Source organism: Musa acuminata, chromosome BXJ3-6, assembly GCF_036884655.1.
Source record: "Musa acuminata AAA Group cultivar baxijiao chromosome BXJ3-6, Cavendish_Baxijiao_AAA, whole genome shotgun sequence".
NCBI lineage: Eukaryota > Viridiplantae > Streptophyta > Magnoliopsida > Zingiberales > Musaceae > Musa > Musa acuminata.
The window spans coordinates 11,851,046-11,878,734 of NC_088354.1; the positions used below are offsets into that span (position 1 = coordinate 11,851,046).

At 42.5% G+C, this 27,689-nt stretch overlaps 5 protein-coding genes across 6 annotated transcripts; 2 read left to right on the top strand and 3 right to left on the bottom strand.

Annotated features, from left to right (window-relative positions):
* Positions 1–216: 216 nt before the first annotated feature.
* Positions 217–6,263, bottom strand: LOC103987949 (uncharacterized). Of its 2 annotated transcripts, none has more exons than XM_065154771.1 (6): positions 5,999–6,263; positions 5,790–5,881; positions 5,090–5,186; positions 2,888–3,746; positions 2,677–2,810; positions 217–1,390 (listed from the first exon to the last, which is right to left on the bottom strand). In XM_065154771.1, exons 1-6 carry the CDS (start codon positions 6,103–6,105, stop codon positions 523–525), a joined length of 2,157 nt encoding a protein of 718 aa, XP_065010843.1. In that variant the 5' UTR covers positions 6,106–6,263; the 3' UTR covers positions 217–522. The 2 variants fall into 2 exon arrangements, with proteins under 2 accessions (XP_065010843.1, XP_065010845.1); XM_065154773.1 differs by having other exon boundaries at positions 5,090–5,157; positions 5,999–6,046.
* A 321-nt stretch (positions 6,264–6,584) lies between these two features.
* LOC135641340 (WAT1-related protein At5g07050-like) lies at positions 6,585–7,409 on the top strand. Its single transcript, XM_065156701.1, has 3 exons — positions 6,585–6,820; positions 7,014–7,097; positions 7,178–7,409. The coding sequence occupies exons 1-3, from the start codon at positions 6,585–6,587 to the stop codon at positions 7,407–7,409; spliced, it is 552 nt and encodes a 183-aa protein (XP_065012773.1).
* A 7,658-nt stretch (positions 7,410–15,067) lies between these two features.
* On the bottom strand, positions 15,068–16,259 carry LOC135641527 (E3 ubiquitin-protein ligase SGR9, amyloplastic-like). Its single transcript, XM_065156918.1, has one exon. It carries the CDS (start codon positions 16,035–16,037, stop codon positions 15,225–15,227), a length of 813 nt encoding a protein of 270 aa, XP_065012990.1. The 5' UTR covers positions 16,038–16,259; the 3' UTR covers positions 15,068–15,224.
* A 1,985-nt stretch (positions 16,260–18,244) lies between these two features.
* Positions 18,245–19,756, bottom strand: LOC135641528 (uncharacterized GPI-anchored protein At5g19250-like). Its single transcript, XM_065156919.1, has 2 exons — positions 19,426–19,756; positions 18,245–18,877 (listed from the first exon to the last, which is right to left on the bottom strand). The coding sequence occupies exons 1-2, from the start codon at positions 19,493–19,495 to the stop codon at positions 18,363–18,365; spliced, it is 585 nt and encodes a 194-aa protein (XP_065012991.1). The 5' UTR covers positions 19,496–19,756; the 3' UTR covers positions 18,245–18,362.
* A 4,189-nt stretch (positions 19,757–23,945) lies between these two features.
* LOC103987951 (gibberellin receptor GID1C) lies at positions 23,946–26,243 on the top strand. Its single transcript, XM_009406427.3, has 2 exons — positions 23,946–24,381; positions 25,002–26,243. Exons 1-2 carry the CDS (start codon positions 24,343–24,345, stop codon positions 26,001–26,003), a joined length of 1,041 nt encoding a protein of 346 aa, XP_009404702.1. The 5' UTR covers positions 23,946–24,342; the 3' UTR covers positions 26,004–26,243.
* The last annotated feature ends 1,446 nt before the right edge of the window (positions 26,244–27,689 follow it).

Sequence of the window (27,689 nt, forward strand, 5' to 3'; positions counted from 1 at the left end):
TTCTTGAATTATTTGACCTTTTTACTTGCATGTAGTGTTTCTCCAATATTATTCTGGATCATTCAACATGTTTCAAGATAGTATTAGTGACACAGAATCTCCAGAATATATCGAAATTCTTTTTTTATCATGCTTTGTATCCAAATGACAAACTTGTGGACATGCTTTGCAGAAATAAAATTAACTATATGGTCATGTTCAACTCCTCCCAAGGCATTCAACAAGTTGAAAGGGCGAGCAATGGATCAGCAAATATCAAAATCTAAACAGTTAGTGTCAAATCACGAATCAAAATAATGCTCTGTCAGAACAATTAGAACCTCTTTTTCTCTCTGGAGTCATCTTGAAAGGGAAATCTTTTTCGTACAATTCTTCAGTGGCACGAGATGAATAGCTTTTGCTAAAACTCCATGCATTTTTCCAATGAGCTTGAGTGGCTTTGTATAACAAGAATTCTCCAGTATTTGCTCTGCAACTGAGTGATCCCATAATATGACAATATCAACGGCTTCAAAAAAATGTTCATGGTTTGGATGACCTCCCGATACATGGATAGAGCAAAATATGCAAGCAAAGAACCCAACAAGGTAGATGAATCCATAGTAGGTACAGATAAGTGGCGCTGTTCCATGACCATAAGAGCTGTGACAATTCCCAGAAGGTACCGATACTTGTCTTTCCAAAATCCTCAAACGCACCTCTAGATGTCAGTAATGCAACTGTTGGAAACCCAACCACAACCAGAGCTAAATTGCAGATCACCAGTAGTGCTGACCTGAGACAAACACTTTCCTCCACCTGCTTCCTCAGAGGTTGAACTAACAAACACATTGGAACAATCAGCATGGCCCCAGTCTGTGCAGTTGAGAAATTGATGACTGACATTAAGCTCAGACCCATTGAAGCAGCAGCAATCATCACAGATTTCAGAAGTTCCCATCCACAATGGGTGGAACAAGTGCCCAAAACCAGGTAGCAGATCAGCAGGGTTCCGATGGCTATTGCAGCCCAAACTAACATGAGATTTGTTGGGATTGTAAGGGGGAGTTGGGAAAGAATGCTCGGCAGCAATGACACGATGATCCCCCACAAGTGAATCATGAATACCACTTTTGCAGCTTGAAGCCATTTCCATGATCCAGAGCTGATTTCTGCGTGACTGGCACATCCAGGTTCTGGGTTCATTTCATCTGCTGAAAGCCCTAATTTATCACTACGAGAAAAGAGAGCAGCAGCGACTATTGGAAGAGGAGCTATTAGCAGTGCAAATGGAATCATGTAAACTCCGACAGACACAAACTTATGAGGAGCTGTTAAGAGATAGAGGAAAAATGACTGATGAAACTTCTCGAGAAGGTTATTTACTGAGCGGATGACTGCTTCAATTAACCTGCATAAAAAGTTAGATGCATTTCGTAGATGTTAGCTAACAAGTTACAAAATTCTACCTGATTTTGGTCCTTGAGTCTGCAATATAAGATGTCTTTCTTCTACAATAATAAAACTATTTCAAAGGTGACATTCATACTCAATAACCATTTCAACTCATTGAACAATTCCATATGGTGAATAATAATGATGAACTATGAAGTTAACATATATGACCATCATGGATAGCAGCCATGGATTTAAATTTACCATTCCTAACATAACTAGGCAATAAACTTACCAATACCTAACTGGCTGACATGGAACATATAGATTTCTTTTATTTTTTATATATTTAAAACCCCTCCCTCAATTTCTCAGTGTTCCTAAAGCAGACTAGAATTCTCTGTCTATATTGATTCAAATTTAATTTAGCTAAACTGATAAATCAACTTTAGGTCCTCTAGAGCCCGAAAATTTATGTGCTTACTCTAGATCCTATTTCATTAAGTGTACCACCAATGCTCTAATGCAAAAAGTTAAGTATGTCATTTTTCAAAAAGAAACTATTTTTTTATCGAATATATCAATGACCATTCCGCATTGTAAGATTAGGCAAAAGTTAGAAGCTACTAAAATTGGAGTAAGCCATGTAACTAGAAATTTTTACTCTATAAAACAATTTAGTAGTTAATATCATGGTCTGCAGTACCGGACTGTACCGCCCGGTACGGGCGGTACGTACCGGTCCGATAGGCTTCCGGTACGCGGACCGCCTGTTATCGGTCCGACACTGTAGCAGCACTGTAGCAGTGCTACAGTGCTCGGCACGCCTGAATATATTGCTCGGTACACCTGGGTGTACCGCTCGGTATACCGTATCGTACCGGTACCGAGCCTAGGTCGAAACTCCAGTATGGTACGGTATTGCGGACCTTGGTTAATATCCTCTTACCAATTGGTTTTCTTTCGATTCCTGTTTCTTTTGAACAACCTTGAATAAAAAAAAATATGATGAGATATTGATATTATTACTTCATAACATGAAAATGCATAATATAAAATGCCAAACACTATAGTGTATCAGTGACCAGAATAGACAACCTTAAGAGCTACCATCAAAATCATGAATTAAGCCAGACAATGAAAGAGGTGACTAATTAAGAGCTAGCAGTAAAAGCACAAAATAATTTGGACAACCAAAGAGGACCAAACAAGAAAAGTCTTGAATCACATAATAATCCCAAGGCATCAAATGCCCAAAGCGACATGTGCAAATGATTTATAAAGATGCCTACGGAAACTAACCTGCCACTCCTAAGAAGAAATGCATATCGACTGTTGTCATTATTAAGAGGGAATCTGGGGGAGAGCTCAAGAGTAACTGCATCCACTTGGTAATCACGGAAAGCCCCATGGGACCCAGTTGGCACACCAATGGCCTGCAAAAATGAAAAGCAACTCACTAAGCTTGGCAAGCAAACCAAAAATCAGCAAACTCAAGGTCTATGATTTCAACCTGATAATAAATTGAGCTTGCAAGAGTAGCAGTGCCTTGAACATATTTGGCAGCTGTAATATCAAATTTCCATTTTGGATTAAATTGTTTGGCCAGTTTACCAAACCATTGCAGCATTTCACCAATAAACTTGAGCAATGCAGATTTAAGTAATGATTGCATGGTTTCAATCTTTACATGCAGACCTTGTCTGTGAACTGCCAAATAACGAACAATACTAATAAGATCAAGATTAGGCATCTGGCCATTAGATGCCTCTGCATGTATAGTAACACAATCTCTTTCTTCCTCCTTGTCCACGATCTTAAATACAAGAGCAACAGCCATAGTTCCAGCACGCTTAAAAACATTACACTTTGGTCCATTAACCTTTAATTGATCCATAAAACGGTGAATATTTTCTTCAAAACATATACCAGCAACTATCTTCCCTGAATCACTAAGGAAAGAAGGATTATGGTAGTCTTTTAGCCAAGTATCAACTGCTATATACTCTCCATATCTGGAATCTGCAGCTAACCAAACTATATCCTTTTCAAGCCATGTAACTCTGCTAAGAAGTGAGAAAATTGAGAAGGCAAGCCCTAGTGATAAGGCTTCATCCTGTCTGAGATTCTTTGCATTGTAAGGAGTTACCAACACAATCGATTCTTTCCCATCACCATGAGGCGCTCGTATAATACCAACAGAATTGAGACCAAATGATGTGCAGCTAGAGTTATCTTGCATCTCCAAAGTATTAGTGATGGAAGAGAAAAAATGAAGAGGATGGAACTGATTGGCATGAGGTTGGAATTTGTGGTAATACAATTCAGCACCCACATCCACCATCTGCTGACCTATCAATTTTGCTATTTCTCTGAAATTTTTGGGCAGTGTAAGATTAATAATAACCAAAGAAAAGTGCAGTTATTATTGGAAAAAAAAAAAAATAACCAAAACTTGCAATAAGCAAACAGATATAACAGAACAAACACTTGTGTGATGTGCCTCTAAGTTGCTGGCACTATTGTTAGTGTGCTAACAAGCTTGTTATCAAGCATTGAGAAAAGCATTTTAAGCACCAAGCAATTTGTTTTAAGCTTCAAACTATGTAAACATCAAGCTATTGTGGAGGACTCTTCCATGAGTTTCCCACTTCATATTCTGTAGTTTTCAAATGATTAATCCTTTAATATGCTCTTCAAGTGAACCTCTATGAAAAATGTTGCACAAATTGCATGAGTTTTCATTTCAAAGAACAGAAAAATAAAAAAAAAGAAACAGATCAAGTGCCTCATAGATCTAATACTTCTTAAATTCCTAGTTTAATGGAAGATGTTATGAGATTATCTTCAATAAACACAAGTGAATTTTATTGACTGATTCCAAAACAATGTCTGATAACCTGTGGAAAAGGCAACGGTAAAATAAATGAGGTATAACAAGCAACACCCTCTATCTAATCACTCAGATTTTCTTTATATTATAAACTACCCTTCTTATTTCTTGTGTCCATGTCATACAAGGTAAGTCTCTTAGTTACCATCCCTTAAAACAAAACAAAGAACCTCCTCAAGGATTGGAACTGTCTAATCACCATTGCGCATGTGTGAATAGAACAGTCATCATTTGTAATACCAACTACTAGATCATACCCAATCCCCTAGCTAGACCATCTTCTAAACCATCCCCAATCTCCTAGCCAGACCATCTTCTAGACCATACCCAGTCTCCTAGCCAGAAAAACATATATCATCTTGTCCATAAACATGATATGTCAACACCTTATTAACTGGCTATCCAGTTTGTCAATTCACATAATTTTCTATAAAAATCATGTGAATCAACAACAGATAGCAGTCATGCATGTAGGTGTCATGCATGTTTCAGAAAACAAAAAATTAAGCTTGACCAAATGTTAACAGAACATATATAGTAATTTTATCACATGCCATAAAAACCGTGTGAAAAAATACACATTGCAAAATAGTATTGATTATTGCAAGTCAATGTCCATGAAAAAGCATGCACATGGCAACTGAAAACAAGTGAATCAGTACCAACCTAAGAAAACACACTATGGATCTGGTGCCACATGTTTCAACATCTCATTTATAATAAGGCATTAAACTTCCAGAGAACGACCAGGAGAAACCAAAGTTATCCATGAAAAAATCAAGTTTATAAAAAAATATAATACACAGAAGTAAACGGACATACATTCCTGTAGCTTTTGTGTTTTCTTTATCAATCATTTCCTCGACAAATCTGTTTGCTTCGAGTACATCCTGAGAAGAAAACATTGGATTGGCAGAACCTGTTACCAGATCCTTTTATTGGTCAAGTACATTCAATGCTAATTAATCAGTTATAAACTTGAGCAATAAATGCTCATAGAGAAGGTATTACAGTCAACCATTCATTAAGAATGAACGACATGCTCAGTTCAGAATTTTTACCAGCTTATTTTAAAGGGACATGCATCAAGACTTGATTCCATCTCTATATGTATGATTCTACATAAAAGACACGCTAAAGCATACAAATCATTATTTCAACGAATATAACAGGGTAAAAAAATATGATCATTTCGATCAATGTAGGTTGGGTTTGGTCATTGAGTTGTTATCGTTTTTTCACTTTCCTTTTCTACAAAATTGAATTTTACAAGACACGATGGCTCTCCCATCATCATATGTCCGTTTTAGCCTGAGCAACATTCCCTTCGTTTTCCCTAGAGTTCTATGACCTAAGAATTTGACACACATTCAGAGGATCTACAAATCGTAATGAGACTATCAAAGAACAACCAATTGGAGACAATTAAGTAGGCATTCTATGCATAAAGATCCAACGCGGGGAAAGAACCGTGAATTGATTAGGGAGGCAGGGCAATTTTAAGGTCGGAGAAGGTACCAACCTGGCATCAGCGCGTTCTCGGAGACGTAAGTGTTCTTGGCCAGTAAAGGGAGGAGGAGGAAAGCGATCGACCCCGCTATGCCACACACCACGCTTGGTTTCAACACAACGATTTGGATCGGTCAGAACTCCAATAGCATCAACCAAAAAGAATGTAAGAGAGAGAGAGAGAGAGAGAGAGAGAGAGAGTGAGAAGGACGAAGAGAGTACCTGACGAGAACGCTGTGGGCGACGAGGAACCCGGCGAGGCGGACGATGAGCCTGGATCTGGGCCTCGTCCTTGGTTGACGTTTCTCTTCCGCCGCCTCCGCGGCCATGATCGCCGAGGGAGGACTCCGCTGACACTTCCTCGGGAAGCAACCGAAAGGAGAGGCGCAGACGAGGGCGGCGCTGGAGACGACGACGGAGCGAGGCGACGAAACGAACGGCTGGCCGAGGTCGCGTTACTTCCACTCGAGCCAAAACAACGGTAAGCCCGAACTCGGTGTAACGGAATGATGTCGGGTCTCGCTTGGATCCACGGCCATATCAGACCCGAGACCCGTTTGTTATGCAAGTGGAATTCCAAGACCTCCATCTTAATGCAAGCAGGAATGTAAAGAATCCCCTGCTTCTGCCCACGGCCAAGCATGCCTCCATGAGGATAGGGAAGACATCGTCAACAGCACGCACCGGCATCCCCCACATCGTATGGGTGCATCTGCCATCACCCACCACTGAAGTAGCGCCCAAGACCCAACCATGCGCCTCCTCTTTCTGCCACTGTGATGATCTCACTGGCCAGTGCTGCTTATAAATGCCGAATCCAGAGACACACTCTCCTGCTGCGTTGAGGAGGCAAGGGAGCTGCAGCAAGTTCTTCCAGGTCTGCAAGCCGTACGTCGCCATGATCTTGCTCCAATTCGGCTACGCCGACATGAACATCATCACCAAGGTCTCCCTCGACGACGGGATGAGCCACTACGTGCTGGTCGTCTATCGACATGCCTTCGCCACCTTGTCCATAGCCCCCTTCGCCCTCACCCTCAAGAGGTAAAGGAGCACAGACTTCCGATACAGACTTGTGAGCTCTTGCACTCATCGTTCTTGCTCACCTTCGCCATCTTCATGCAGACATTTGTGCTAGGGCTAATAGTTTCATGCAGATAGTTGTACCTTAGCTTGATGACATAGTTGTCAGCTAATAGTTTCTGCAAGACTTGACGCCATGTTTGACATGGTTTAGGCCGGTCATAGACCAGAATTTCTACTACGCCGGGTTGAAGTTCACGTCGCCCGCCATGACCTTCGTGCTGGCCGTCCTATGCAGGTAGACAAGTTCGATCGCAGCTCTCATGGCTCCATTACAAGTGCAAGTGCTGCTAATCTAATGCGGTCGTCCAATGACAGGATGGAGAAGGTTGATCTGAAGAAGGTGAGATTCCAAGCCAAGGTGGTCGGGACGCTGGTGACTGTGGCCGGGGCTATGTTGATGACCCTGTACAAGGGGCCTCTTATGGAGATGGTGTGGACGAAGCATATGCATGACCGTCCCCACCAAGCCAACGTACCTGGTTCAAGGGCTGCATCTTCCTTGTCATTGCAACCCTGGCTTGGACTTCTCTCTTCATCCTCCAGGTAATCCTTGTTTGATATGTAACAGTTGCAGTGCCTCATAAAGTTGTTCTTTGTGGCAATTCGTCCTGCTTCAACAAGCTGCAGCCTTGAGAAGATACGATGCTCCCCTCTCACTCACCTCAATGATATGCTTTGTGGGCACTCTGCAAGCCATTGTTGCCACCTTTGTCATGGAGCACAATGTTTCTGTGTGGCACATAGGGTTGGATATGGACCTCGTTGCTGCTGCCTATGCAATCAGTCTCCCTCTCTCCTCCTCCTCCTCCTCCTCTCTCTCTCCTATACTTGCAAGATCTCACGGGGCATTTGCTGCACTGCCTACTATGTTCAAAGTCGGGTGATACAGGACAAAGGGCCCGTCTTTGCCTCTGCCTTCAGCCCTCTGACGATGATTATAGTTGGCCATAATGGGGCTTCTTCATCCTTGCTGAGAAGATCTACTTGGGAGGGTAAGCTCGCCACATTCATACACCACGTCCAAGAAGAAAACTGATTGCTTTACGTCCATCAAAGAAAGTTGATACAGCAACACCTCTCCGAATATAGATCATCGTCTTGACTTACACAGTTGTCCATTTATCTATTTATTTTCTAACATGGTATCAGAGTTATAGGTGCCTCTCATCACATCACCGCTGATCTTCAGAATTTGTCTTTTCACAATCCCTATGGCGGCGATGAAGATATCATCATCGGTGATGGTAAAGAACTTCCTATAACTCATACTGGTTCCACAACGCTTAATTCTGACTCTAATACATTTACCCTCAATGATGTTTTATGCGCCCCTCATATTAAATACAACCTCATTTCTGTTTCTCAATTTTGCAAACATAACAATACTTCCATTGAATTCTTTCCTGATTCATTTCTTGTTAAAGACTTGAGCACGGGGGCATCATTGGTCCAAGGCCCGAATAAAGACAACATTTACGAATGACCATCAGCCTCTCAAATAACCCAGCCCACTGTTCATTCTTTTGTTGCGGCTCCAGTTGATGTGTGGCATCGTCGGCTTGGTCATCCCTCGTCCTTTATTCAGCAGAAATTATTATCTCGTCACTCTCTTCCTCTTTTTAAGTCCACTAATTCTATGATGCATTGTGATGCTTGTCTTAGTAATAAGAGTCATCGGCAACCTTTTGGCTCATCTTTCATTTCCTCCTCTAAACCTTTTGAAATTATATATACTGATGTTTGGGGTCCTGCTCCAATCTTATCTTTTGATAAGTTTCGATTTTATGTTATTTTTGTAGATCACTTCTCTAAGTACACATGGATATATCCTCTTTCTCATAAATCTGACGTTTCTCGCATTTTTTCCACTTTTCAGAAGTTGGTCGAAAAATATTTTCAGTCTACCATTAAAACATTCTACTCTGATGGTGACGGTGAATATCAAGCCCTGGCATCCCATCTCTCAGCTTGTGGCATTCAATACCTCAAGTCTCCCCCACATACTCCTCAACTAGTTGGTTCTGCCGAACGCAAACATCGGCATATAGTAGAAACTGGACTCACACTTCTACATCAGGCTTCCATGCCTTCAACTTTTTGGACAACAACCTTTCAAACTGCTGTCTACCTAATTAATCGAATGCCTACACCAGTTCTACAATACCAGTCCCCCTTTGACACACTATTTCACAAACCCCCTAACCTTCGTAAACTCCGAGTGTTCGGTTGTTTATGTTATCCTTGGTTACGTCCCTATGCCTCTCATAAGTTAACATCTCGATCTACTCCTTGCGTCTTTATTGGTTACTCACTTGAACATAATGCTTTCCGCTGCTATAATCTCCACACTCACAAAATCTTCATATCACGTCACGTTGTCTTTGTTGAGTCTAACTTTCTTTTCCAAACCCTTCCATATCCTGCTATACGGACCACTTCACTATCTCACTGGAGTATACCTTCGGACCAATCGGACGAGCCTCTCATGACTTCATCTACTTCCTCCCCTCCTGATCCGCACTATATCACTCCAGTTCAACACTTGGCCGTTTCCTCTGTTCCTACTCCACTCCACTCTTCCCCAATTGATGGGGCAATATGTTCCGAAACACAACCATCCTCTTTACCTCCTTCTCGCCCAAGTGCCCCTGACGTGTCTCCACTTGACCCGGCTTGTGCCACAGATCCTCACCCAATATCACCTCTCAATCCTATCGTCTCCAATCATCCTATGACCACTCGCTCTAAGCATGGTATTTTTAAACCTCATCAGGTACTTAACCTATAAGCTATCATGAATTCCTCATCCCCCAACGTTGAACCCACCACCTTCACTCAAGCCCAAAAATCTCCGCATTGGCGTACTGCCATGAGTGAGGAATATAATGCCCTCCTCCATAATTCAACGTGGGATCTCATTCCTTTCCATCCTTCACAAAACATCATCGGGTGTAAGTGGGTCTTTAGAATTAAGCGGAACCCAAATGGCTCTGTTGCCCGATATAAGGCACGCCTGGTCGCCAAAGGGTTTCATCAACGACCTGGAGTTGATTTCACTAAGACGTTTAGTCCTGTTTTTAAACCCACTATAATCCGACTTATCTTGAGTCTGGCTACCACTAAAGGCTGGCAATTACGATAATTGGATGTTAATAATGCCTTTCTATAGGGATCTCTATCCGAAGATGTTTTTATGCAACAACCCCCTGGTTTTACTCATCCTCAGTATCCACAGCATATTTGCAAACTTTGGAAAGCCATTTATGGACTTCATCAGGCTTCGAGAGCTTGGTACACTGAACTTAGCTCATTTTTTACTTCTGTCGGCTTTCTTAACTCCAAATCTGACACTTCGTTGTTTCTGCGACATCATCATGGAAACACAATGTATATTCTGGTATATGTGGATGATATTATTGTCACAGGCGATAATCCCATCAGCATCCAAGCGTTCATCAAACAGCTGGCAGCTCGATTCTCGCTTAAGGATCTCGGACCCTTGAGCTACTTTCTGAGCATCGAAGCTACCTTCACGTCTTCCGGTCTCCTTTTATCACAACGTAAGTACATTCAAGATTTGTTATTAAAGACAAACATGCAGGATGCAAATGCAGTTACAACCCCCATCTCTACTAGTAGTTCTCTCAAATTATCGGATGGAAGTCCTGCTACGGAACCCACTCAATACCGCCAAGTTGTTGGCTCTTTACAATACTTAGCTCTCACGCGTCCAGACATCTCATTTGCTGTCAACAAATTATCACAGTTTATGCAGCAACCATCTACTCTACACTGGTCTGCGGTCAAGAGACTTCTACGATATCTTAAAGGGACCCTAAATCATGGTCTCTTTTTTTCGTAAACACTCTCCACTTCGTCTTCATGCCTTTGCCGATGCTGATTGGGCAGGTAACCTTGATGATAGAACATCCACATCAGGGTATATTATCTTCCTTGGTGTTCATCCAATCAGTTGGAGTTCTAAGAAGCAAAAGACAGTCGCCCGGTCTACAATTGAAGCTGAATACCGTGCCATTGCCGCTACCACTGCAGAACTCAATTGGATCACGAATCTACTCCAGGAACTCAACATCGATTCCACCCCTACAATATATTGTGATAATATAGGTGCTATGCGCTAATCCGGTATTCCACTCCCGCATGAAACATATTGCTATCGACTTCCACTTTGTACGCGATCAAGTTGTCCGCCATCAACTTCGTGTTTCTCATGTTCATACGGTTGATCAGTTGGTCGACTCATTTACGAAGCCTCCAACTCGTAAACTTTTTGCATTACATCTGTTCAAGATTGGCCTCCTTGATCGAAGTACCATCTTGCGGGGTAGATGAGATTTCCCTAACTGTTTAAGGAAATCTCTCTACTCTGTTGAGGGAAATCCTCGTTGAGGAAAATTCTCCCTTCTAACCTGTATAAAAGGAAGGGAGATATGTTAATAACAATCAACTTCTTCTACAACTTGTTTATCTATTTATTTTCTAACAATTTTCTTGTGGGTGCTGAGTAGTTGGATCAGTTCTTATTATCGTTGGCCTCTACTCGAATCTGTGGGGCAAGAACATGGCGAACAAGGAGAAAGAGTGGGAAGCCATGGACACACCTGTCCATGGAAATCGTTAGATCGGATGGAGTTGAGCGGGAGAACAATTAAGGAAGAAGATAAAAGTTATGAAAGAAGAAGAACAATGGATGGAGTTACGAAAGAAGAACAACTAAGGAAGAAGATAAAAGTTATTATAATATCTTCTAATAGTAGTTCATCTTTTTTTCAAATATCCAAGACATTCTTCTTCTTTTCGAAGATTTATGTCCTTATGTTAAAATCTTTCCTCATCCAAAATGGTCAAGTAAGACCTTTTTTTTACTAAATTAAGTTTAATCTAGTACAATGGTAGATTTGTTGTTGATGCAAATTTATGTTGCTTCTTGTTTGATATGTATCTTCTTTGACAAGCTTCTTAACCATATAGCATTGCATACGCATGATGATGTCCCAACATATTCAAGTTGAGTGTTACAATTGATTGCTTTTTGACTGTTCAAGTAATTATGATATCTCTCATATAGAACACAAATTCAGATGTGCTTCTTTTATTATCTGAATTGTTATTAGAATATTCAAGGTCTCCTCCTAAATTGTTATTAGAATATTCAAGAAATTAAAAAGTATTAGAACTTGAATAGAATAAATCCTGGGAGAGTACTTTTGATGTAATGAAAAATTCTTTTAGTAACCTTCAGATAAGTTGAAGTAGGATCTTCTATAAATCAACTTATTAATCCGACAACATATAGAATGTTTGATCTTGTGCATGTTAAATATTTCAAACTTCCAATCAACTCTTATAAAGAGTCGCATCTATTGCTTTGTCTTCATCATTCTTTGATAGCTTGACACCGCAATCTATCAGTTTGGTTATAATCTTTCATCTTAAATCTTTTGACAACTTGTCTTGCATATACTTCTTGTGAAATAAAGATATCTTTTTTGTTTCACTTCTATGCCATGAAAATAAGATATCAACCTCATGTGGGTCATATCAAACTTCTTTATCATAGCTTGCTTGAAGTCTCGAAACATATAAGGATTATTCCTTGTGAAGATCTATTTGTCTACATACAAGCAAATATATAATATGCTTTCATCTTCTTCTTTAAAGAAAAAAAATACTCATAAAGATATTGCATGACACCATTAGTCTTAAGATAAACATCAATTCTAGCATTCTAAGCCTTCGGAGCTTGTTTTAACCTATAACAATTTTTTTTCAATCTTATCTTCATGTCCTTTCTCAATATATCTGATAGGTTGTTCAATATAACTTCTTTAATAAAATCATTTATTGATGTGGACATTGATAAATTTTTATTTATTTTAAGCAGCTAAAGAGATAAATAATCTAATAATTTTTATTCATGCAATAGGAGCATATACCTTATCATAGTCAACATCAACTTTTTGCTTATATCCTTTAGCTATTAGTCTTACTTTATATTTTTAAATTTCTCTTTATGTGTTCTTCAAAAATCCATTTATCTCTATAGATTCATGACTTTAGGTAAAGTTGCCTCTCTCAAGTCTTATTGTTCTTTATGATATTGGCTTTCTCATCTATTGCTTTCTTTCATTTTTTATCTTTGATTACATCGTCAAGAAAAATAACTTCTTCATTAGCATAATGATAAACAAGATTGAGTTAGGTTTGTCATCTCATATAATTCTTGTATGCCCCTTGTTTTGTTTTTCTGGTTAGATTTTCTTCCAAAGATAATATAGGAGATGATGAAAGTATAATGTAAGCATAAAAATCTGAAATATACTATATTAAATACGAAAATAACCTTTATGTCAGAATTGAAATCAAATACTTAGATCTAATTAACGATGCGTACCTTGTGATGTCATTTGTTTAGAGATATCTATTTGATCTGCAAGGTATGTCTTTAATCCAAGATCGCTGTCAATCTTGAAACTAGATCCTTTCTCCTCTCTTTCTATCTTTTCATAAGATCACTTAAATTGATGGATTAAGAGATTAGGGGAGAGAAAGATTGACAGAAAAAATCTTAATCTCTCAACTACATTGAGTGAAAAGATCACCAATAACTATTATTAGAATCCAATCATATTTATAATATATCTTACTTAATTAAATAGGACCATATAATCTAACAATAAGCTCTTTATTTATCACTTTGTCTTTATCTTCATGTTGCACCATTTATGCTCCAATTCTATACTTTATCTTCATAAAACTCCGCATCTCTACTCACATGTATTTTGTGTTCTTTCGGATCAAATAACATCTAGATTTTAGATCGGATATTATAGCCAATGAAAATATATTTTGAGCCTTTGTTATTTAATTTTATTCTTCAATGATTTAAAATATGAACATAGGTAATGCATCCAAAAATCATTTAAGTAAGAGATGTTAGGCCTTTTTCTTTTCAAAAGATTCATATCGTTTTTAAGATGTAAACATTTTTCTTCATTCAAGATGATCCATTAAAATTGTCTTTAATTAAGTTAAGCTTAATCTCAAACCATCACCGTGATCGATAAGGTCACCACAGCCGTTTCCGATCGGGCTGCAGAAAAATCCCCTTGAAACCGAACGAGCAAGGAGAGAGACAAACAGAGTGGAGGAATTGAGTGGATTCAAGTGTTGAGGAGGAGCTCTTTTGATCTTTCACCTCTTGTCTGTTTTTTTCTTCTCTTCTTTCATGGCATAGTTCGAGCTCTTCATGTAAACCCATGGTTTGCAGCTCGGAAGGACTGCTAATGGAGAACTCCATGTCCCTTGATTCAACTACTCCAGTTGCTTTCATTTTAGCATCCAACGAACAGATACAAGTGGCATCAACATCACTACCATATGCAAGGTTTGCTTCCAGGTTAAAGAAGGGCTTAATTCTTGAAATGTATGATCATAGAAAACTGAGTTGCCATAAAGAAATGATGATACTGATATGGTAGCGATATCTGAATCAACATATGAATGTCTCTTAAGAGGAATGCAAAGTCTGCATGGAAGTGGCTATGGACAGAACGATCGCATGATTCATTCAACAACAAGTCCCACATATTTCTGCAGTTCATAACCTCACCCGCTAATCCTGCAACCTATTGCGAGTGCAGTACATGGTTTGGGCCATCTTGACATGCATCAGCTCGAGTGTTGATGATTTGTATGCACAACGTGAAACAGATGGTAGTGCATGCACAATGCTTAGCGAAGCACCGATGGAAATAAACTAAGGTTACAGTGGCAGATCTCAGCCCCAGGTCACAAGTTGACTCGTTCAAACATGTAGAACGGCCATCGAGGACAGAACGAGAAGAAGATTACGAGGCGGCGGAGGAGGAGGACGAGAGAGAGAGAGAGAGAGAGGGAGAGACGTCGCAGGCGAGCTGTGCTTCGGCTTGTCTCCGTCGCAAGTGCTTTGGCTGCCCCTCAGATGGCCACGTTTCCGGGAACGAAACAGATCCGTCCGTTCGTTGTGGTTTGACTGGATCTGACCGTTAGTCGAAGATAACGGGGCGGTCGAGGTTGCTTTCTTTTGATCGTCTATTACTTGTTCTACTTATCTTCTAGTACCCATTTTGCTACCGCGCGTTGATTCGACAAGATACATACCGGCCTTAGAGATAACCGGGGCCCACTGGTGGGCCCCACGTAAGACATAATTGGATCAGATCTTTGTGATCCCTCTTCGTTCCACGTGTAGGATTTTATTGACTGACAGACGACTGTCAACGTAGCATCAATACGAGTATACAAACGCTGCAAACCAAGACCGGTTCGCACTGCGACGCCGGCCACAAACGTAGCCTTCTCATGTCGTCCACTGATCGCCCATCTTAGCCGCAGCTCGCCACAGTCTCCCCATCTCACAGAACACGTCCTCCGTCGGCAGCTCGTGCCGGCAGCATGGGCACGTGTTCCGCTTCCCCAGCCACCCCAGGACGCACCCCCAGTGGAACCGATGCCTGCACGGCAGCTCGCACACGTCCCTCCCCGCCGCCATCTCCTCCTTGCATATCACGCACTCCCACCCTCCCGTCCTACACTCCACCGACGGCAGCGCGACCACGGCCGCCACCCACGCGCCGGCTTCGCCGTCCACCTTTTGCCCGCCGCCCCCAATATCCGAGAGAGCTTCCGTCAACCGCCGGCACTTGACGGCGGCGTCGACGTAATGGCGGACGACGGCCCATGCATCGGTTCCGAGCCCCGAGGGGCTCAGCATGGAGCGAAGAACGTTGTCAGAGACGGCTGAGTGCCAGTTGGAGAGGCGGGCGACGGTCGGGTCGTAGGCGTCGCACATGGCCAGGAGGAGGAGGGCTGCGTCGAGGTCACGCAGGCGGAGGGGGTGGGAGGGACCAGAGAGGGAGGGGAGTAGCTTGCGGAGACAGGAGAGAAGATAGCGGGCGAGGAGGAGAGTCTTCTGAGGGAGGGTGAGGGAGCGGAGGAAGGAGAGGGTGAGGGAGAAGTGGAAGGGGGAGACGAGGAGGAAGGCGAGGCGGCGGCGTTGGAGGCTGAGGTCGTAGGACAAGGAGCGCGCGACATCCGAAAAGGAGGCGGAGGGGAGGCCCAGGAGGGCGGCCATTACGACTTCACCAGAGGAGGAGGGCAAGGAGAAGTCCATGGGGATCGGAGCAGAGCTTGCAAGGCTGCAGAGGAGATGAGAGGGCGATGTGCCATGAGCATGACACCTATATACTGTTTGCAGAGTGGGACTAATTGGTCCAATAAATTATTTCTATTATTCTAATATCAAGACATGAATCATAGTAACAAAATAATACTAAGTTTGGCATCAGCATGAATAAAAACACAGCATTCTACACCCAGCCGTAACACCAAGAAAATACATTTCAATTATAGATTTCAGAGGAATGAAGTGCTAGATCAGCTAATGAGTCACAATAGAGACTTGGCTGAGACAAAATCTTTTAACTTTTTCTTATGCGTGAAGATGATTGTCAACATAAAAATTATAATAATGCTTATGTTATATGTAAAAAATATGTTTCTATTGTATGAGAAAGTTTTAATATAAAAATTAAAATTAAATAATAATATATCTAGATTAGGATTATATACTTTTTGATATTATTTAAAAAAAAATTATTTGATCTACGAGTGTGTCACTGTGAAAGCAGTAGACTCGTCTTCTATTCTTTTCATATCCTTTATAGGAGCATTATAAATGAAATAGGGACTAAGAAGAGATAGAAAAAATCTATAATCTCAATATATAACTTAGTAACATATATTAAATCTTTAGGAGTTTTTGTCTACGAGAGCATAAAGTCTAAGATAAATAATTAAGAGAGTCCCTTATTATGGTGAGCGATCGTTCTCACAGGGTCGATCGACGACCCCATTTATTGTTGCGATGTTCCACTGTGCGATTGTACTCACGTGCTGACCAGCCTTCACCAATGACCCTATTGCCTATGGTCACCACCAGCGCTATGTGCGATCAACACATCATAGCCATGAGTCATGCAATGCAATCCATCGTCAATGCCATCTATCGACCAGTGAGCCCATCACAACATACTCCTTTAACGTAGCTCGCAACATAACCAACCCCCGATGATGCTATGTGAGGGTGTAACACTCATAGATTGTCATTCACAATCATAGCCACCTTCACCGTCGATCAAGGACAGTGCCCAATATGGCTATTGCCTTCCTGTGCTATTGCATGCAACCAATGTTATCGTGTTATCGTTGCATGTGCAGTGCCGCTTATAACCAAATCGTTGTCGTGTTATTATTGCAAGTGCAGTGTCGCCTATAACCAAATCTTACCACCATAGGCAATAGCAATGCCATTACCCATGGTGGCAATTGTCGCACACAATGATGTCGTCACAACACTTTCGTTGCCTAGGCTACTACACATATTAGTAACAATATAGCGATGACTGTCATTTGCATAATCATTGCCCGCGACCATAATGGTGACCAACGAAGGTCATCGCCCTCAAAGTGCTATTGTCAATAGTAACCTGTCGACGATAGCCCGTTGAACAAATACGAACAACATATTCTGTCGTGGTTCCACCTATGTTGCAAGCATATGAGAAACACAGAGAAATAAATTCAAAGATCAAACAAGATGGACATGATAAGAAAGCATATCGACAAATAGACAAATTATTCAAGCATGATACAATCATAATCGGATCACATTTTTGTAAGTGAATGGTATTAACAAATAAATCTAAATATAAAATAAATTTGATATACTTTTACGATCTAAGATATTTGATTTCAAAATATGACTGATATAATTATAAGTATAAAAACTACGATCTTACTTATGTTATGCGGAAAAACTTTAATATCATAATCAAAATCAAATAATGATACATTAAGAATATGATTATGTACCTTTTGATACTATTCAAAAATATTTTATTTGATATGCAAGCGCACCATTGTAAGATCCGAAAGATACAATGATATCGATCTATAATGAGAACTAGACTCATATATATATATTTTTTCTATCCTTCACAAAGTCACTATAAACGATAAAATAGAGACTAAGGAAAAATGAAAGAGAAATTATAATCTCTCAACGTATAACTTAGCATCACATATTAAGTCCCTAAGAGGTACTATCTATTTAAAGATGATAACAAATTGTCTAGATAAGTATGTATAATTTGAGTTCCTAGAAAGTCATATCTATTTATAGATTATCACAAAAGATAATTAGGATAGTATTTCATAATTAATTTTTTTATTAGTCGATAATCATAAATCAAAATTAAATCATTTCTATAATATATTTTACCTAATTAGATATGATCATACAAAGATATCATAAGATAATAACTCTTAAATCCTTTTGAGGGAACTATATTTTATGCCATATAAATTTTTTTCAAAAAGTTCACAAAATGCTAGGAAAAAAAAAAAGAACACTTCCACTGTCACACATGAAAAGAACTTAGCCGACCAGGTAAATAGCGAAACCCAGCAGCAACAGCATCACGTAGTTGTGATCAGCAACTGAAATGAATGAACCAGCGCTTGCATCTGCAGCTGAAGCATAGTTTCCGGTGGCCGTATTTGTGGTCAAAACTACAACAACCCAGTTGCCTTCCTCAGCAATCCCGATTCCGGCATAGCTGCTGTCGTTCAGCTTCTGGTTGTATTGAGACTTGGTGTAGTTGGCCAAGACAAGATCAGGCGCCAAGTCCGGCACACAAGCTGGCATTATGAACCCGTCTCTCGTCACCGTCGCGTTTAGATGACATGCGGTCAAATAATCAGGGAAGTCGGGGAACTGCTCCTCCGTGCCGGGAACAGTATCTGATCCAGTGGTGTTGCTGCAGCCTTGGCCTTTGAATGCTGATGCAAGCTGTGCAGCCAAGCAATCTGCATTCTCGTTCTCTGTTAGTGATGAAAGGTTGAGGGAGACTCTGTAATCGTTGATACCTCGAAGAAGCTGACCGGTTGTATCTGCGAAGAAAGCGAGTATTAGGAAGCTTCCATCAGAAAAAGTACTGCAACCAATGAAATATATGTTGTCATTAAAGCTAATAGTTTTGAGTATTATATTGTCATTAAGCTTTTACAGAAATCATAATCTTTGCTTCTGCAAAATCATAAGAAGATTTCCTGTCTCGAGAAGTTTTGATCGATCACTAAAGAAATCTTTGTTTGAGATGCTCATGAGCTCGAAGGTCTTCTCTCTGTGTTATGCTATAGATCTAGTTCATCCCCAATTTGGTCACCAGCTTCATAATGATCAAACTGTAAGCAGATTTAGAGCAATGAAAATGCTACATCCAACTCACAGTCAACAAGTCCCCTTTTCTGCGTAAATCTATAGATCTGTCTCATCCCCTACCTCGAAGAGGAGCCTCTAATAGAGAGCAGAACAATTCCATGAACTTCTATTTAGACAGGAAGAAGGGAATCTACTATCGATCTAGTGGGGCTTTGATGAAAGGATTGATTCCATTTCCCATACATTTCATAACGTAACCATAAAGAAAGAAGCTTACCACCAGATCTGGCTGAATCAAGCAGCACAGTGAGGAAGAAGAAGGAGAGGAGGAAGATCCCGAGGCCCATCTCTCACTGCCTCCTCAGCCACCCGCCCTTCCCTTCTTCCGCTCCCTGAGAACTCGAGAACAGGAAGCGGAGAAGGAAGACCAAAGCTCCTTTCTCTCGTTCTTTATTTACACCATGCTTTTCCTTTTCCTGTTCTTTAATCCAATTTCACGGTGGAGCGTTGCTGGCGCGGTGTCCTTTTTCCACCAGCTGTCAGGAATTCACAGTATGTACGGCATTCTTTTCTACTGTCTCATGGAGAAATTTGCTTGGTGAGCCGAAGATTAACCACCACCTCTACGCAGGATCAGCGACCTGAATCAGTGAACAAAGCGAGCTCCGTGAGCTGCTGAGCTTAACCACTGCTTCATGGAATGAGATGTTGACCTCTAACCCACAGCGGTTGACTTCTTTGTGCACCGACAAGATCTGACGCGCTTATCACGATAGATTATGTGGAGACTAAAGATATGGGTTAGGCCAGTCCATAACCCACCCACTAGTCTTGAAGAAGAAATGGGCTGCTGAGCCCACTCGTCTTGGACTACAAACAAAGATTCACAAAGCAAAAGAAGTAATGCGCACACACGAAGTGCAGAGAGAGCTGTAGCAGACTCGAAGCAGTACCGAACGTCGTTTACTTTGGGCAGGCTGACTGCCACAGCACAGCCTGCATCGACACATTGTTTATTCCTCCTCCTTGTACACACAGAGTCTTGCGGTGATTTATAATGGCCGGTGGCCAATTATGGTGCTGACAGAGTGCCGTGAAAGCCTCGCCGCCAGATGCCATGGACTACACAACTGTGGGGATCCGCAGGTTTCCCATCATCCTCTGTCTCCATTAAAAGCGGTGGGAGAAGACTCGCAAGAATCAGAAGCGGAGAAGACGAGGGAGGGGGGCAGTAGCAGTAGCAATAGCAGTAGCAGCAGCAAGGAAAAGAGTGAGGGCCAAAAGGAACAAGATGCATGTCATCTTCCCCCACGGCAAAAGGACTCGGCCTCTGCTTCTCCTGTGAATGTACAGTATCCAACAGTGTCTCTGGTGCACCTTTTTCGGATTATTCAAGAGGCATATCTCATTGGTCACCAGAAACAATTCTAGATTCAAATTCTCCTTCAAAATAAGAACAAGGAAAGAAAGCATCCTCACTAGTTCCAGACATCCTATCTATTGCTTCTCTCATGTTTCAATCGACAACATGGATAAATGACACCGAAGATAATCCAAACTTATCCTAAAATTGACTTATATTTTGTCCAGCTTAATAAAGATAGACTTGGCAGTCAGTCAGCCACAGGCTTTTCTTATTTGTTTGTTTGTTTGATTGATATAATCCAAGCACTCTGCCATGTACTTCCAGCCTTTTCCTGTGGATCATGGTCTAGACCGAGCATTAAGTATGAACAAAACGAAGAGGCTAAAGATTCTCTCGCTGTGATCAAAACATTGATTAGGTTGCGTGATCATGACACTAAAGAGGACAACTGTTTTATAAGAAGAAAAGTAAAATAAGGCGAGGAACAAATGTATAATTCTCTTTGTCCCCATCTTTTTATATTACCATCAAAGATTGGGTTGAAGAAGCTGGTGAGGAAACGACAACCGAGCATCACAAGGCATCAACTTGGCTTGTCAAACGTGTAGCCAAAGCGATTGGGATTCTTTTGTCTTCTCTCCCTTGTACAGAAGCTAAACACACACTTTTTCCATGAAGGATCAGAATTCCCACACTGTAGCAGATGATTGGTGCGAGCTGATCAGACCGTTCTACTGGATCACAATCTATCAGACACTCGAGCAGAGGAGAAAGGAGGAGGAGGAGGAGGAAGAAGAAAGAAGACAAAGTGGAAAAGGTCTAAAAGAGCATGCAGCACACGTTGAGCCACGTCCAACCAAAGGACAAGGCAGGCACATGGGGGCGCACCATTAATGCTTACGTGAAGCATCCTTCTCTCCCTCCCCCCTCCGCCCTTTAATTAATGTGCTCTGTTGATGCATCCATCCATATCACGTCCAACCCGTGATCGTCCTCCCACCCCATCCATCCATCCATCATCTGATGTGTGCACTGTGTGTGCATCATCCCATCACCATCACATCCCTTTGTCTCGACGTTCTTTCTCTCTCTCTCTCTCCTCTTCATCGCGATCTTAATTCATATCATCGCCAATTCAAGCTTAAGCCCTTCATCAACCTCAACAGGGGTCCGTAGGAGAAGCAGAAGAGGTTTCGGTGAGAGAGGGAGAGAGTCGATCGATTCCTCGTTTGAGTTGATTGAAGTGGATCGAATCCTTGTACGAGATGATTAAGGATCCCAACTTGCATGGCTTCTAATTCCTTCAAGGAGGATACAGTTCTCCTCTCCTGTACTCTTTTGGGATCGTCTTCTTGGTTTCTCTCCTTAGGGTTGTGTTGTAACAGCAGCGCCTGTACCGTTGACTTGTGACGTGGCTTATTTGAGTTGACCCCCGACAAAATCTACGCCAAAATCCCAGCCTCGGTCAAAAGGCCTCCCCGCTTTGGTTCCGGAATCTCCATCCTCTACGCGTGGGATCTTTTGCTTGTGCCAATGACACTTTGGATGTGAACGCATGATGGGAAATAACACAGCTTCAAAGAAGAAAACCTTCTTCCCTTTATTTTCTCTCTCTCTGTCTCTCTCTCCAAAACATGGGTAGTAATGAGTGCATGTCACACGCATCAACTGCATGATTCAAAGTCGATCATGCATGACAGGTCAAGTCGATGTAGATGACAACAGAAATCGAAGTCATTGGACCAAAGCAAGAAACCTTTAGAATAAACAACACAGAACAAATCCTATGCTTCATCAATGTCATCTACCTTTGTCGTTCATGTGGAACAACTTGTGAGAACATAAACTACTCTCCACCAAACCCATGACAAGTAAACAATCTGGATTATTCCGACTAACCCAAGTAGTAAATGTTGGGTTCCCAAGAAAAAGAATGTGCGACGGCCCCTAAAGTCACCACAAAGCGAGCACTTAGGGATGGCCATTATGAAGAATCACCACATTGGCAAAGCCATTCCCGTTCATCCAATTGAATTATTCGGGTTTACTTTGACTTGGCGCCCTCTTTCGGACAATGTGATCCTACCACGAAAGAAAGCAAGGCACTCCCATCCCTTTCTACATGTGAAGACAAACGCTAAGGGTGACGAAGGAGCGAGGGTGGCATTTTGGTTGGGCACGTCAACACGATGCCCATTAAAGAAGGAGGAAGACAACAAACACAAGGTTGGGGAATGGCGATGGATGGGGAGGTCTCCATTTGTGGGGTCGAGTAAAGGTGGTAGGGCTGCCTTCTTTTTGTCGTGGTGTAGCGTCTTCGCTTCGTCCTCACGCAGCAAACTTTTGTCTCCTTCTCCCCCTTCCATTCCCCTCTCTCTCTCTCTCTCTTTCTCTGTGTATGATTGCAGAAGCTTGCCGACAAAGGTCTTGAGTTGTATGTTCACTGTACATAGGTTTCACAAAGGTTGGATTGTATTGGACATACATATTTGTATACGTCATCGAGTCTATAAAGAACAAAAGAAGGGTCAATATATTATAGAATAGGATTATGTTTTACATTGAAGAAAGGAAAAATGAAACATATTCTTCTCTTCTTCAGAGGTTTCCCACTGACCCTAAAAGGAATTTTAAAATGGATGTGAACATTTGGACTTTTGTGGGAAAATTTTGAACTTTTGTATATTATTATTTCACCAGTATGATTTTAGCATTTCTTTTTTCTTTTCCAAGGCTATTGTTTCCACAATTTGCAATATTCATTATGTAATTTCTTGATATATGTGTATGTGTATAACAACACTACAAATAAAAATTTCATATTGAGAAAAAAATAAATATTTTAAGCTCAATCTCTCATCAATAAAAATTCATTTTTTTGACTATTGGACCACATAAATGAAAGGAAGCCATGGCAATATTTAACCCATTTTTCAATTAGATTAAATTATTTATATGGTATATATATATATATATATATATATATATATCCCAGTGACTGAGTTTTGTACACGTGGCAGTCCACTGTGCCGAGAGCCTCCTCTTTTGATGATTTGATGTGAGTTTGATTGATCTATTTATGAGATCCAGCGGTGGACAAAAGACCCATTGTGATTTGAATTGAAAATACAATAAAAATAAAAATAAAAAGGTATTAAACATGCCATGCATAAAATAAATAATAATGTTTATGTAGAAGCCACCAAATTGGACCCCAAAAACCGCATTAATCGACAAATAGTGTCATTATTTGTCGTTTTTGTGACGCAGGTATCGCACTGATGTCATGATGACATGGCACGATACATTGCTGACGTGGTATGCCTATTGGGGATTCTTTATTATTTGTTTCCCTTCGGCCGCCCCAATTTGTCGTCTCCTGCGTCCCTCACTCGCTACCCTTTGCCGTTTCTTTAACTCGCTCGCTCTCTCTCTCTCTGTGCTCGCGTGCCCCGTCCAACTTCTCCCCCTTAATAACTTCATTCTCCCCTCACCTCCTCCCGTCTCTTCGTTCCTACCCACATCGGTTTCTCCCTCGGTCGAGGATCTCTCCTGGCTCCATCTTGGTGCTTGGATCTCGAAAGGTGGTTCCTTTGGGCGGGATCGGGAAGCTGCGCGGTGGAAGGAGGTGAGCGGCGCGGCGGGGGTCCGTGGAGGAGCAGAAGCAGCGAGTTCGCGGGTTCGGGAGCGAGTCGTTGACGGTTCGATCCGTCAACTTCAGTTCACGAGGAAAAAGGAGAGATTTTTGTTGGCTTCCGGCGGGGCTCGTTTTGGCTCGGCTGGTTCTTCTCTTGTTCTTGGCGTTCTGTTTCCGGGTGCGGTATCGCGATGGCGGGAAGCAACGAGGTGAACGCCAACGAGTGCAGGGTATGGAACCTCTCGCCTCCCTCCTCGCTTTGGATTTGGTGTCAATGTTCCTTCTTTTATGGAATCTCTGCGCCCGTGCTTCCTGTGCCGATGATGCGATCGGTGGTTTCGCTGCTTTTTGTTCTTCGCCAGATTTTGGGGTGTATCTTGATTTCCGTGTCCATTCGGTTGGTTAAAGGTCGGATCTTTGATCGGCTTCAGTCGTTTCTCCTCTTGCATTTGGCTATTTTCTGTTCTTTCATTCGCTTGATGGGGGGACGGGGGTCTTTGCTTCGGGTTCGTGCATTCCGAAGCGAAGAAGCTTTGTCGATCTCCCATGGGCTCTATAGAAATCGCGAAAAGTTTGGATCTTTTGGCGTTATCCGAGGAGGAAAACAGTAAAACCAAACAGAAACCCTATTGATTCTCGCTCGCTATCTTCGTCTCTGTCCTCGATTCTAATGAAATGACACATGCCCTGAAGCTCCCAAGAAATCCCTCCCGGCAATTGCAAAAAGTTTGAATCTTGCTTCCCTTTCACGGCCAATTCCTGCCGTAAATGAAGACAGAGAAACCAAGAAGGACGCCTCCTCACCCTCTTTCTTGATTCGGTGTTTTTTTTGGCTTTGATTCCCTCGCAGATGGTGGTTCCCCTCAACACATGGGTCCTCATCTCCAACTTCAAGCTGGCCTACAACATGCTGCGCCGCCCCGACGGAACCTTCGACCGCCACCTCGCCGAATTCCTCGACCGCAAGGTCCCCGCCAACGCGGCCCCCGTCAATGGCGTCGTCTCCTTTGACATCCTCATCGACCGCACCAACAATCTCCTCGCCCGCATCTACCGCCCCGCCCCTCCGAACCCGTCCCCCGCCACCACGCCCCTCGCCGACTTCCACCGGCCTCCCTCCCCGGATCCCTTCCCCGTAATCATCTTCTTCCATGGCGGCAGCTTCGCCCACTCCTCCCCGAACACCGCCATCTACGACTCCCTCTGCCGGCGCTTTGTCTCGCTGTGCGGAGCAGTGGTTATCTCCGTCGACTACCGTCGCTCACCTGAATACCGGTACCCCTGCGCCTACGACGACGGATGGGCGGCCCTCAAGTGGGCTTCCACCGAGCCATGGCTCCACGGCGGCAAGGACGCCAAACTTCGGGTGTTCCTCTGCGGCGACAGCTCCGGGGGCAACATCGCGCACCACGTAGCCGTAAGGGCTGCAGAATCCGGGATCGAGGTATCCGGGAACATCCTTCTCAACCCCATGTTCGGCGGCAATCACCGGACGGAGTCGGAGAAGAGATTGGATGGTAAGTATTTTGTGACGATCCAGGACAGGGATTGGTATTGGAAGGCGTATCTCCCGGAGGGAGCCGACAGGGACCACCCAGCTTGCAACCCCTTCGGTCCCAATGGCGTCCCCCTCGAGGAGCTTCCTTTCACAAAGAGCCTCGTCATAGTGGCAGGCTTGGATCTTGTTCAGGACTGGCAATTGGCCTATGCCGACGGGTTGAAGACGGCCGGCAAAGATGTGAAGCTCGTCTACCGGGAACAGGCCACCATCGGCTTCTATTTGTTGCCCAACACTGACCATTTCTACGAAGTAATGGAGGAGATCAAGCACTTTGTTACCTCTAACTTATAGTCCATGTGCAGCAGGAAGAAGAAGGAGCTGTTCTATCATCTTCCTATGCCTGATTCCAGTTCCACGAGGTTGGAAGATGGTGCTAACTCTATAGGTAACTTGCCTTTCTTCCTTCTGCTGGTGCCTTCAGTGGTATCTGTTGGACACCAGGGTGTATAGTGAGTCAAGTCCAGGAAGATGGATACAGCATGTAACATGGATCTTGTGTTGGTATAAAGATGCCCTCCTGTGATTCCTTTCTTTGCATGTAACATTGATCAGAAGAGAGAGGGTTTTGGATCTTCCTCGGTCCATTTCTTGCCTTGGTTTCCAAGTACATGGCCACCACTGGGACCTGTGGGCACTGTTGCTTGACTTCTGATGCCTTCTTCTTCCTTGACAAATGGTTGTTAGTCGGCTCTCTCTCTCTCTCTCTCTCTCTCTCTATTCTTCGCAGGAGTAGTAGTTTAATGCACGCAGTCCATATTCCAACCACAGTACTTGGTGTGATATGATACATACATATAGGTCATATAATTAGGTGCAGGGCAAATTATTATTGTCCTTTTGACTGGACAACCTTTGTCTGCTTCCAATGGCAGGGCAGCCCTGTGAGCCATGCTGGCTACATTTCCTCGTTACCAGTCAATAACCAGTCCTTTTCAGAGTTTTATGTGTCACTGTTTACTGCAAGTCCCAACAACAAGAAGAACAAGAACAACAACAGCAACAGAAGCCTGCTCTGCTCATTGCTTCAATTGTAAGCAGCAAATTGGAGCACGTGGAGTGAGAGTACTTTTGTTGACGTGGTTGTCAAAGACCAAGAACCAAAAAGTCAAAAGGAAAGGGAGTGCCAGATGTTCTCCTCATCCAAAACAGATTAGATTAGGTCAATTCGAGGGTTCCTCCTCTCTCCAAAACTCTACAATTTAAATCTTATGAAGTTGATTGGGATAATCTCAAGTGTTGGGGATCAGTCGTATCCATCTTCATCGAGTATGTCATAACCAATCTTCTAATCACGAGTGGTTTGAGAGCCTTCAAGTTTTCTCTCGGGAGCACCCACTTCGGTATCACTTCGTCGAGTTTGGGATGGGATCTCAACTCCACGTTAGCAGAATTTATTCGGTTCGGGTCAACCTTCCACGTTGCGCTCGGACGTGATCGCGTCCGATCCCTCATTCGGAGACGACTATGGAACCACCAGAGGTAGAATTGATTCTGGAACAAGCGTTGCATTTTTTGGATTCCGAGACATTTCATTTCTTGAGTGTTGGGAGATAGCTAGTCCTGTCAAAAGGTTGTTTCTTTGTGTCATGCGTCGTTGAATACTGAAGTCGTTTTTGGCTTGTTGGTGTTATCTCCGGGGTTTATCATCATCAAGAAGGTCAATGTTGGGATTGAGATGAAAAAGGAGCATTCTTGACTAAGATGGGCTGAAGAAGACCATCCGAGGATGGGTCATGGCATGGGCACGTCCGACATGGATACCGACAAGAACGACACTATGCGTGTTGGTGATGCTGCTTGCTCCGGTATGGAAATTGAGATCTTTTATCTGACCCGCCGATTGCTCCCATGTTCTTCACCAGTACTTGTCTGTCGATAGCCCGTGGCCTGTGGGCAATGGATAGCCGGGCATATGTTTCGCAGTTCTCGGAGATGGTTCACCGTTTGTGGTTGCGCTCCAGGTGCTTGCTGGAATTA

Bases quoted from the DNA above. Each gene is read 5' to 3' on its own strand.
- LOC103987949 (XM_065154771.1), bottom strand. From the start codon at position 6,105: ATGGCCGCGGAGGCGGCGGAAGAGAAACGTCAACCAAGGACGAGGCCC. The intron at 3,747-5,089 runs GTATGTCCGTTT...CAAAAATTTCAG, and splicing joins AACACAAAAGCTACAGGAAT to AGAAATAGCAAAATTGATAG. The intron at 2,811-2,887 runs GTTGAAATCATA...TCATTTTTGCAG, and splicing joins CAAGCTCAATTTATTATCAG to GCCATTGGTGTGCCAACTGG.
- LOC135641340 (XM_065156701.1), top strand. From the start codon at position 6,585: ATGCCGAATCCAGAGACACACTCTCCTGCTGCGTTGAGGAGGCAAGGG. The intron at 6,821-7,013 runs GTAAAGGAGCAC...GACATGGTTTAG, and splicing joins TTCGCCCTCACCCTCAAGAG to GCCGGTCATAGACCAGAATT. The intron at 7,098-7,177 runs GTAGACAAGTTC...GTCCAATGACAG, and splicing joins GTGCTGGCCGTCCTATGCAG to GATGGAGAAGGTTGATCTGA.
- LOC135641527 (XM_065156918.1), bottom strand. From the start codon at position 16,037: ATGGACTTCTCCTTGCCCTCCTCCTCTGGTGAAGTCGTAATGGCCGCC.
- LOC135641528 (XM_065156919.1), bottom strand. From the start codon at position 19,495: ATGGGCCTCGGGATCTTCCTCCTCTCCTTCTTCTTCCTCACTGTGCTG. The intron at 18,878-19,425 runs GTAAGCTTCTTT...CTTTCTTCGCAG, and splicing joins TGATTCAGCCAGATCTGGTG to ATACAACCGGTCAGCTTCTT.
- LOC103987951 (XM_009406427.3), top strand. From the start codon at position 24,343: ATGGCGGGAAGCAACGAGGTGAACGCCAACGAGTGCAGG. The intron at 24,382-25,001 runs GTATGGAACCTC...ATTCCCTCGCAG, and splicing joins TGAACGCCAACGAGTGCAGG to ATGGTGGTTCCCCTCAACAC.